The following is a 12018-nucleotide window of genomic DNA, read 5'->3' on the forward strand; positions in this document are numbered from 1 at the left end:
TACATAGCTTCAGTTTGTGTAGTGGGACACGCCAAGGGTCGTCCCATAACACGGTGAGTTATCAGTATTATCGAAAACAATTAGCACTGTATTGTGATGATATGACAAATTATTTTTCTCTTCAGACCATGGCCAGCAGCACTCGCTCGTTGCGGATTGGAGTGGTAGGATATGGACACCTAGGTACATAAGCAGACATATTGGCTGTTAACGAGTATACAGAGTTAGGTCATACTTACATTTATTGAATTGTACTTTTACTTATTTACTCTATTAATTTGAAGAAATGTAAATTAGGTTTTGATTTGGTTACAATTGACCACTGTGAGTAAATGTATGATCGACAAAAAGCATGTTAATATTAAAAAGGTGCACTGTAACTTTTCTAGTGGTATGTACATCACCTGCTTGTCGTCATGGAGATATTTTTGCTTTACGTTGAATGTTCCACGGTATAGCATCAATCTGGCATTTATTTATGTTTTATTGCGACCCCCCCCCCCCCCCAAAAAAAACAACAACAAACAAACAAAAAAACACAGGTTGAACTGTAATTGACCTGGAGGTGTCAGCTGTCTTCAAGGAAATAGTAAAGTTTAATGACATACTGAGACACATTACAAGTGAAGCAAATATCTCCATGGAGACAGGTAGGTGAGGTAGGTGGCAAAAAGGTGCATCTTAAAGTTAATATTTGAGTACTGAATATTTCTTGAACTTTCCCTTATACAGCCAATAATGCAGTCGTTTCAAAAATGTATGTTACCATTAAAAAATACCAGAATTTTTTAATAAAGAAAAATTCCATTCATTACGTTACATTTTTAGCTGCTGTACTCACCTCTGCTCTGTTAGTATTAAGACTTGTTCTGATGACCCAGGGCAGTTCTTGGTGGAGAAGATTCTATCTGAGGGGCCAGAAGTGGGTCTGGAGCTGGCTTTTGTCTGGAACAGAAATCCAGACAAATTCAAAGGTGTGGTCGCGGAGGAATTTGTACTACAGGACTTGTCATCCTTTGCAGAGAGGTACAGATATCATGTAGTAAGACAATAGTTCACAACCGTTTTGTCTCCAATACTCTAACCTTTGTCTAAAACTCAGTATTTTCTTAACTTATGCAATGGTGATTTCTTTAGCGAGAATGAGTCTGTTTATATATCAACAATCATTGCCATTTTATTTTATTTCTAGATTTATGATGTTGGTGTCCACATGATCTTATAAAAACATTCTTAAGGAGTATATTTTACTTTTTAATTGTGAAATCCGATATGCGTTTGTGGGTGATTTATTTTGACAAACACGCAGATACACAGAGCATCCAGCAGCGCAGCAGAGAGAATAGAACATGGACTCACATAGATGGATGTAACAGGTTATGGCATACACACAAAAATTACGGCTACCCAGTTCTGACTCACGTCACCGTGCCCCAAGTGTCGCCTTTTCACATATACGTGCACCTGCCCATGTGAGCCCCGCCCCCTTGGGTCTCAACCAATCACACACACAAGCAGCAAACACACTGTGCACTCTACACCTGTCTCCTACACACCAGCCCCTAATTATTATTTCCCACATAATAATTCACATTTTTATAAGCATAACAGGAGACATAACAAATGATCATAAACATAGTCCAATACAGCAGTTGTAATCAATAGTCCAGGAATAAATCCAATGGCAATAATCCTTCTGGTCACCCTTATGACCCAATAGTCCAGAGTCTTAGTGGTCCAAATTATAATCCAGGAAACAACATTCAGAAAAGGTCAGCAACGTCCTTATGCTGCCTCCTCCAACTCCAGTAACAGAGAGTTATGGGTCTGTCCAAGCAGCTGGTCTTGGTCTTAATTCGAACTTGACGAACAAAGTCTTTTCGATCTGGATAGATTTGCAAAACGCGTCCAATAAACCATGAGTTTCTGGGTGCAGTACTGACCATTAACAGAACTAGATCTCCTGTAACAAGGTTCTTCTTGACTCCAGTCCATCTCTGTCGCTCCTGTAACAGAGGTAGATATTCCTTTGTCCAGCGCTTCCAGAAAAGCTCAGACATGTACTGTACTTGTTTCCATCTCCTTCGTGCATATACGTCTGCTGCTTGGAATTCTCCAGGTGACAATGAAGGCTGGCCTTTGAGCAGTAGCAGATAGTTCGGTGTTAGTGCCTCCAGATCATTTTGATCCATGGATGCTTTGGTGATGGGCCGGCTGTTTATGATGGCCTCAACTTCACAGAACTGTATGAAGACCCTCCTCATCCAGATGTTGAACTTTAAGGGTTGAATTCAAGACCTTCCTCACAGATCTGATCAGCCTCACCCACGGCCCTCCATGATGTGATCCAGCAGGTGGATTGAACAACCACTTTTGCTACTCCTTGGAGACAGTTTCTGGGATTTGATCATCCAATCCAATTCCTCTTCTGCATAACTCTCGCAGCAGCTTCTTTGCTTTCAGGACAACTGGACTGAGCATCCCCAGAGGGTCATAAATAGAACTCACTATGGACAAGATCCCTCTGCGGGTGAGTGGTCTGTTTTTCAGCACGATCTTGAATTTGAAGGTCTCTGACCTGATGCACCACTCCACACCAAACAGTCGCTCAATTGGCAGAAACTCTCCAAGTCCCACTGCCTCACTCCTTTTGCTCGATGTGCTTCTGGGACCGACTCAAGCACTGCAGGCCTGTTGCTTAGCCACTTAGACAGAAGCCACCTCTAGTGCAGAGACACACGAGCTCATGGCACAAAGTCAGTGCTTCCTCCTCTGTTGCAACTGACACCAGACAGTCATCCACATAAAAGCAGTGCTGCACTTTTTCCACTGTCTCCTTGTATTTGTGCCCATAATTGTCCACACACTTCCAGAGAGCAACATTGGCACAACCTGGGGATGTGGCACCAAAAGCATGCACCCTCATCCTGAATTCACATAGTGCCTGACTCAAGTCTCCTTGTGGCCACCAGAGGAATCACAACAGATCAGCGTCTTCTGGGGGCACCCAGACTTGATGAAACAGATTCTATGTCAGCCATGATGACCACAGGCTCCTTCCTGAACCGGGTGACCACTCCAACCAGTGAGCTGGTTAGATCGGGTCCTTGCAACAGCTGCTCATTTAAAGACTCTCCTTTGTAGCTGGCACCACAATCAAACACAACTCGGAGTTTCTTTTGTAGGGTGATGGACACCATGGTGCGGAATATACCAAACCCTGCCATCACTCCGGTCCAGGTCTTCATCAGGGACTCTTTCAGCATATACCTTAACAAGGAGGTCGTTAATGAAGGTGTCACTCCTTGTGAAACCGGGGATCCCTCTGGAGCTTCCTCTTCAGCTGGTGTAGGCGCTGTTCCACCACTTGTTGTTTGACATGTTAATGTCTAAGTTTTTCAGAGGTAAGGAGACCTGATAGTGACCATCACAGTGTTTGGCTGACCTTGATACCAAATCCATGAACCTCAGGTCCTCTCTGGAGAGACCTACTTGTTCCTCCACAGCAGACTCAGGAAAATCCATCTTAAATTGCTGTTGCCACAAGTCATCCAAATTCACAATGGACACTCTATTCAGATACTGGTTGCTCACAGCAGGCGGCCTCTCCACCGTTTCCTGTCAGTGGTCCATTTACTGTCCAGCCCAGCACTGTCCTTACTGTGTAGGGTCCATTTTTCTCACTATGGATGACGTCCATCGGTTCCATGGCTCTTGGGATATTGGTCCCTATCAGCAACTCAATCCCAGCTTCAATCTGTGGCAAGGAGAGGTGTCTCAAATATGGTGATTTGGCCAGGTCCTGGTTTGTTGGAATGTTTGCTCTGTGCACTGGCATGGACAGCTGAGTGTATGCTTTTGGTAAATCAATGAAGGCATTATCTCCAAGGCCAGCCACCTCCAACTCTGGCACAACGTAGCTGCTGACCACCTTCTCCTGTCCCATAATCCTCAGAAGGATGTTTACTTTCTTCCCCATTAGATGGAGCTTATGCATCAGCTTCTGCGTACAGAATACTGCAGTACTGCCTTGATCCAGAAAGGCATACGTGAGAATGACTTTACTGCCCTTCTTGGCCTCGTCTTGGACCGGCACAATAGGAAGTTTGCAATCCTGCACGCCAGCCCCTGTAAGCCCACTGGAAACCAGAGTATTGTCTACTGACACCTTGGCACTTTTCTGGGTCTGTTCTGCACTAGGCTCACTGTTTTTATGGAGCACTGTTGGATGTTTGAGGCCACACTTTGAACATAAAATCCTTTTCTTTCAGTATTTGCTGATGTGCCCTGTGCACAGGCAGCGAAAACACGCACTCTTTTCCTTCAGGAAATCGATTTTCTCCTTGTGTGCCATTTTTTCCAATCGTGCACATACATCCAATGTGTGACCTCCAGTGCAGCAAGGGCAACTCTTCACTGGTGCTGGCTCTGTGTTTTCAGCTGGCTGAGCGTTTCTCTCCACAGAATTGACGGGCGTGGCAAAACTGGTTCCTTTGACGTTAGAGCATGGGTGTGGTTTGGACTTTGTCATGTTTCTAGTTGGTGGGGCAGTGTTTTAGATGTTGCCAAAAAACAGTCTCCGTCAGAATCTTGACCTGTTTTTCCACAAAGTAGGTGATGTCTAGGAACCTTGCTCTTCTATTGTATTTTTCTTGCAGGTCACAGGCATGGCTCCCCAGCAATCTCAGTTTGTATGGGAGTTTTTTGAGGATGTCCACCATGTTTGTGGGCGTGTCCAGATCATTTAAGTATTGTACATCTTCCATGGCATTGCAGCACCCACACAGGAAGAGACTATATTCCTGCAGGGCCTTCACGTCCTCAGTTCTTATAGATGGCCATAACAGAGCTTTCTCCATGTAGGCTGCTGCCACCTTCTGCTCATTGCCATAGTGCTCTCGCAATAAAGCCTTGGCCCTCACAAATCCTGTCTGAATTGAGATGTTGACAGCTCCTTCGCATGCCCTTTGGTGTACTGTTTAAGGAAATAGTCGGTCACTGCTGTTATTCGTGTTTCGTTCAACTCCATTTTCAAAAGCTTTAATAAAAGGAATGAAATTTGAGTGGATTGCCATCGAAGATGGGAATTTCTCTTTTTGGAAGTGCAGTGAGACGTTGTTGAATCAGGAGTGTGGTGATTTCATTTTATTTTCTCATTATGTCCAGCACACCGTCATTGTTTGATCCAAGTTTTATTTTGGACAGTTTGTTGTTGCATCTGGTTAACTTCTTGTTCTGAAGGAGATGCTAAATAGCGCTGCAGCGTGAAGGAGTGGGCTGGCTCATTGTGAGGTAAGTTGTCTTTGGGCTTTACAATTGTTTGTGTGTTTTCATATGTACAGTCCTTTGGTTTGACATTTAGTGATGGGACAAATTCGGTGGCATTAATATTGAGTTGTGGTTTGGAACAAGATTTTTCACAATACGAGTTCATTGCATCTGACTTTGATCTGGAACCAATGCTGCTTTGTGGTTTTATGACACTCAGTTTTGCCATTTCTCCCGCCATTTCACTGTCCAACTGAAACTGTTCACGTCTTTGGCATAGCTTTAATTCTTCCTCTTCTAATGCGTATTTCTCCTTTAATGTTTTTTGTTTTGCGGCCAAAATTGCCAGATGTGTCAGATTTGTTTCCGTCTTGAGGCAATAGAGGCGTGAAGCAGTGGAACTATGTGAACGTGATTTTCTACTCCAAACACTCCAGGCGCTTTGCCAGAGACTCTGGCACTACAGGAGCGCGCGGCGTGGATTTATTCTGACTTTTGTACAGAGTTGTATGATTTAGCATTTGGTTGCTCAGGATTAATGCTTTCAGTGCATTTGCATTTCCATGTTTAACATTCAAGATAGGCATTCATTTGCTTATTTCCTTTGATTTTTATTTCTTATGAAGCGCAGCACCAAATTCCACCAAACGCATTCAAAACCTTCAATACACATCACATTTAAAAAACTCAGAGATGCATTTTTTTATTCCAAACAATTCAACATTTTTTGTGGCCTTTCAGACAACACCAACGCCACGTTTTATGCCCCGAGGTCCCGACATCGACATCAAATAATTCACGGAGATATTGAGCGACCATCAATGCGCAAATGTGCGAACATTCACTCGATATGTGATCATCATTACGCACATTAATCTTCAGCGTAACAGATTCCTCAGTACACAAAATAAACAGACTCGCCTACCTGTCCCCAGGTGAATGAACGGCGTGGATTTGGTTGCACTCAGCTGTAGCAGCTCCTTTGCTCTGCGGGTAATTAGGGTGAGGTGCCTTGGATCTTTGGCACAGGTGCGTGGCGTGGTGATTTTCCGTTTAATGCCGTTTGTGGTGACAAATATGTAGCGGCTTCCCTCAACAAACCTTGAGGCCGCGGTGAGAGCCAGAGTGGGTCCTGGGCTGCATCTTTGTGACGCTGGAAGTTTATTGAGGACAAATACGCTGAGATCCGATATGCTTTTGTGGGTGATTTATTTTGACAAACACGCAGATACACGGAGCATCCAGCAGCGCAGCAGAGAGAATAGAACATGGACTCACATAGATGGATGTAACAGGTTATGGCATAATAAGTAAATGGAAACAAAGCTAGCGGTCAACAAAAATTACGGCTACCCAGTCCTGACTCACGACACCGTGTCCAAAGTGTCGCCTTTTCACACGTATGTGCACGCGCACCTGCCCATGTGAGCCCCGCCCCCTTGGGTTTCAACCAATCACACACAAGCAGCAAACACACTGTGCACCCTACACCTGTCTCCTACAACGCCATTTTGTTTTATAAATTCTATATTATTTATACTTTTAGGACAATTTTTTATATAATTTTTACATTTCCACTTGTCTTTTTTAAAAATGCAAATGACATGATTATTTTTAACCATACATTTTTGCTGTACTTTAGCCTTGAACTGCTGCTGTGTCCTTTGTAGTAGTAGTAGTAGTAGTAGTAGTAGTAGTAGTAGTAGTAGTAGTGTTTTTGTTACAGACGGAGTGATGTAATTGTGGAAGTCTGTCATCCTCACATTGTCAAGGAGTTTGGAGTTCGCTTTTTGTCCAAGTCTCATTTCATGGTCAGCGTCCATTTTATGTGTGATTTCATTTATAATCAAATCAAAATGTAGTTGTAATAATTTTCATCTGCAGGTGGGCTCTCCCTCTGCCCTCTCAGACTCAGCACTGAACCAGAACCTCCGGGAGGCAGCACAGAGGTACAACAAGACTCTGTACGTGCCCAGTGGTGCTCTGTGGGGGGGGCAGGACATCCAGAGGCTCAGCGACAGCGGGGCCTTGAAGGTAACACAATGAATAGTAAAAGTATAAGTGAACTGTAAGTATAAATGTGTCAGGTCATGCATTCTGTGGAAAAATCTTAAAAACTCTGTACCCAAATTATCCGAGCAGGGTTAGGGTTGGAGCAGGGTTGGAGGCCTTGAGGTCAAAAGAAGAATGCTGCGTGCTGTCTGCATTAACTTACGAAGAGCGTTAATGTCTGATAATCAGCAAGTGTGAGTTAGCATGCTAGTTGTTGATAGCTTTACCGTCACAGCAAAACTCTGCTCTGGTCTCTGAAAGTTGTTGAGGGAGCTTATAAACTCATCCCAGTTACTAATTAGGATGCAAAGCAAACCTATTTGAATTTTTATGTTTTTTTATGAAAGTTTGTCAATGTGTGTTTAAAAGATCCTGCTGTCCAACCAAATACTGAGGTTTTCATAATGAGGGACTTGTTCAATGAGGTTTGAAGTACAGATGGGACCGTAATTTGGATAAAGCTTCCTAAGCAGTGATAGAATACAAAATTGTGTCATCCACATAAAAATGGACTATGCAACAGGAAGATGAAGGGAAAATATTAATATACAAAGTAAAAAGTAATGGGCCAAGGATTAAACCTTGGGGAACACCCTTTCATGGGACCACTCACTGCAAACTGTTTAAAATAAACTAGTTCTGTTTTCCATGTTTTTAACTTTACTGCACTGAATTTTTGTATCTTAAACAATTAATCATGAAAATATTGTCAGAAAACAGAAAACAACAAAAGATTTTCATCAGAGATATAAGGGCTGCAGTAGCTCAATGATAAAACTGATGCCCACTTACCTAAACGTTGGTGGTTCAGTCCCCAGTTCCAACTGTAGCTGTATCTTTGGGCAAGACAGTCCTCCCACCCTGCCTCCAGTATCTGAGTTTTCATATTCAAATTATGTACTGAATGCACAAGTGCTTAGTTTCTTTTGTTCTTTTTTTTGTGTGCAAAACTCCATTCAGATAAAATACGTCCTCTTGTTACTTATAGGGCTTGTTCATCCGAATGTCCAAACACCCGTCTTGTTTCCGACTGACCAAAGACGTGCTCTCTGATTGGTCGGAGGGCGAGGGGAGGCGGGTCTTATTCAGAGGCTCAGTGGCAGAGCTGTGTCCAGTTGCCCCCAACAACGTGAACACGATGGCAGCTGCAGCGGTGGCAGCAGGAGCTCTGGGCTTCAACGGAGTGCAGGGAGAAATCGTGTCAGATACAGAGTGAGTTTTACCGTCAGGGACGGGGTACAAACTTTTTTTTTTCTTTATAATATTTGCCTGTTTGTTTATAATGTGTATCTGTTTTTTTATTTTTTATTTTATTTTAAAAGCAGTAGTCACAAGATCTGCCAAAAAACAAAGATTCAACAAGCGCAATATGTAACTTTTCTGGTTGGGGGTCCTCCACCTGCTCTGCTGCTCGTCTCTATGGATCTAACGGTCCATGGTCCGTTTGTGCTTTGTCTGGAATATTCCACATTATAATATGAAACACATCTATTTTGCTTTTATTTCTAAAAAATACCTCAAAAACACACTTACTCTGGTGGCTCTCATGGCTCTCAACAGATCTAACTGGTATCTTGGTCTAGTGTAGAGTGGTGTTGTACTAAAGAAAAATGTAATTGCTCTGAATATTCCGCAGTATGACATCTCAGCAAGCAGGCAATGGACCCTCCACCAAGACAGTTACAAAGTGTTCCTTTAAGTTTCAATATCTTTGTAAAGAGAAACTGGCACTACTCAGCTTTAAACAATCAATTCAAAATCCATAATGAAATAATCCCACTAATGATTGAAAACAATCCACATTTCATCTTTCATTTAGCACTGCAAATGGCAGGCTAAGACTGACTGATTTTTGTTATTCATGACCAAGATGGATAAAATTGTTAATATCTGTATAAAATGCAATACATTTTAAAATCACTGATGCTCTGTCAAAAAGGTTTCTAAGGGAATATGAATAAAAGTAATGTGTTAAAGGTTGGGCGACTATCACGTGGTGGAGGTAGAAGTCACCGGGCCTGATGGCTTCACCGTGCACACAGTGAGAAGAAACCCTGCCAAACTCGGAGCTGTGACAGGCAGTGCTACGTACAAGTCTTTCTGGAACAGTTTACTCGGTACACACTAAATATTCATGTACATACTTTTATATAGACACAAATACACTGTCAAAAGTGTGGACACCCTTTCTCATTTAGTGTTTCTTTAGGTTTACTGCAGAATACATCAAATATATGGAGTGAAATGTATGGAATTATGTGGAAAAATAAATAGTTTAACTCAAATTATTATATTTTATATTCAAATACTCAAAGTAGCTCTTGGGCTTCTCTCAATGAGCTTTAGCAAGCAAAGGGTGGTACATTCCATACGCGTCATAGTATTGATGCCTTCAGTGAGAATGTACAACATAAATAATCACAAAAATAAAGAAAACCATTAAATAAAAAAGTGTGTCCAAACTTTTGACTGGTAGTATGCATTTAAAAGTAACCCATGTTTTTTTCCTTCTTTCCTTTTTCCAGTTTGTAAAGGTCACGGAGGTCGTGTTTACCTGTGCTGAAGTCAACACCCCAAAAACAAAGACTGAACTTGCATGTTTGCCTGTGTTACTGTTACAAATATTTTCAATTCTCAATAAAGCAAAAACAAAAAACATTTATCAAACACTATTTATTTTAAATTAATCTGGATCAAGTTGGTAACAAATGCTAAAACTTTTCAGGCTGCCACATCTTGCTTTGTTCCCCCAAAAACACACAAGATGTTTTTTCTTGACATTCACTGAGAAATCTTGACTTTTTCGATCATGACTGCCTCATTTACAAATGAATAATTTTGCAAAAACTCGGGCTAGCTTTCGATTATCCAACTTTCACACAGACGACCAAGTGCGAATTTGTTCAAGTTTTGAAACGTAAGGCGCATAAACCGTCCAACTATAGTGTTGCGATGCATCTCATAAATTATTGAATACGTTAGTGCTACAGCAGCATATTTTCCACCACGGCAAAAGTAGAAATGCATGTAGGGAGTGCTTTTTGGATTGATATGAAATGTCTAAAATACAGCAAGGACAAACAAGATAAAGCTATGAAGTGATTCTAGCAACTTTTCACATTAATGATAACCAGAGTTCTCTGAAAACAGCTCTACCAAACAAGTGCATTCAAAATTACAACAGTGGTAATATCAGTAGTTCAAAAAGGGAAATACATATGATGAATACAGCCGGTCACATTATTATCAGGTATGCCCATCTCAATACAGTTATTTAAAGGTGCACTGCGTAATATTCCTGGTGGAGAGGTTCACCATCTGCTCGTTTCCATGGAGAGATTATTGCTTTGTCTGGAATGTTCTACAGAATGGCATTAAACTTAACTATCTCAAAGCTGGTGAGGTAAACAGGTCAAGTTACTGGTCAGGTGTGTGGAGAGGCGACCCCGCTCACACCAAGAATGTATGTTTTTTTAAGTTTTGGGGTTTTTTTGCAAATAAAAACACCTGTTATTTAATAAATACAAGTTAGATAAGTTTAATGCCATACTATGGAGCATTCCCGAGCAAAGCAATGACATTTCATGGAGACCAGCGAGTAACAGTTACATAGTGCACCTATAAAACCAAATGACAGCTGCTGTTGTTATTATTCTTATGCTACATATTAGGGGTCATCACAGTTCAAATAAATAACAGCTTGAAATATAATTCTCAATAGACGTTATGCACATTTCTATTTTACATAAAACAATTCCACAATATTGTAATTTTAAATGCACTTGTGATTGATTGTTCCCTGTCAAACCATCTTGCAGCTCAACAAAACCACTTAAGACACACTATACATTTTCTGGTGGTCTGCCATTTCCAGTGATAAGTTATTGTGTTGCCTGGAATGTTCCACAGAATGGCATTAAACCGATCCATCTCCATGGAGACAAGCAGGTGGTGCCACCTAGCCAATTTACAGGTCAAATCTGAGAAGAGGTGACCCATCTTACAGTAGGAATGAAATATGAAATAAATGTTACAAGTGTAATGCCATACATTGGAACATTTCAGACAAAGCAATAACATCTTCTTGGAGACAAGCAGGTAATGGACTGACCTTCCACCAGAAAAGTTACATAGTGCACCTTTAACTAACCACTGATTGCATCACTGGTACTGGTAACTGAGAAATCCTATTCTTTTTGGAGAACTTTTTGTTAAGGTTTTTAAGGTTTGCACAGTTTAGGAAGACTAACTACAACGCTTTCACAAGCCACTGCTCACGATTTTTAAAAACTGTTTAAGCTGCTAGTTTTCCCCCTTTTCACTTGCTGTCTTGCTCCTCGTCTTGCAGCTCAACTTGCTGCCCGCTTTGTCACTCCTCCCTTTGTCAAACCCACTGTCACTCCTCCCTTTGTCACTCCTCCCTTTGTCAAACCCACTGTCACTCCTCCCTTTGTCAAACTCACTGTCACTCCTCCCTTTGTCACTCCTCCCTTTGTCAAACCCACTGTCACTCCTCCCTTTGTCACTCCCCTTGTCAAACCCACTGTCACTCCTCCCTTTGTCACTCCCCTTGTCAAACCCACTGTCACTCCTCCCTTTGTCACTCCCCTTGTCAAACCCACTGTCACTCCTCCCTTTGTCACTCCCCTTGTCAAACCCACTGTCACTCCTCCCTTTGTCACTCCCCTTGTCAAACCC

General features: G+C 41.9%; 1 protein-coding gene across 1 annotated transcript; it reads left to right on the top strand.

The window, feature by feature from the left end:
* The first annotated feature begins 13 nt into the window (after positions 1–13).
* Positions 14–10203, top strand: aspdh (aspartate dehydrogenase domain containing). The gene is made up of 8 exons (XM_033970738.2): positions 14–53; positions 126–183; positions 882–1026; positions 6995–7079; positions 7153–7302; positions 8309–8532; positions 9298–9437; positions 9846–10203. Exons 2-8 carry the CDS (start codon positions 129–131, stop codon positions 9881–9883), a joined length of 837 nt encoding a protein of 278 aa, XP_033826629.1. The 5' UTR covers positions 14–53; positions 126–128; the 3' UTR covers positions 9884–10203.
* The last annotated feature ends 1815 nt before the right edge of the window (positions 10204–12018 follow it).

Source organism: Periophthalmus magnuspinnatus, chromosome 8, assembly GCF_009829125.3.
Source record: "Periophthalmus magnuspinnatus isolate fPerMag1 chromosome 8, fPerMag1.2.pri, whole genome shotgun sequence".
Taxonomy (NCBI): Eukaryota; Metazoa; Chordata; class Actinopteri; order Gobiiformes; family Gobiidae; genus Periophthalmus; species Periophthalmus magnuspinnatus.

Bases quoted from the DNA above. Each gene is read 5' to 3' on its own strand.
- aspdh (XM_033970738.2), top strand. From the start codon at position 129: ATGGCCAGCAGCACTCGCTCGTTGCGGATTGGAGTGGTAGGATATGGA. The intron at 184-881 runs GTACATAAGCAG...CTGATGACCCAG, and splicing joins GGTAGGATATGGACACCTAG to GGCAGTTCTTGGTGGAGAAG. The intron at 7,303-8,308 runs GTAACACAATGA...TGTTACTTATAG, and splicing joins GCGACAGCGGGGCCTTGAAG to GGCTTGTTCATCCGAATGTC.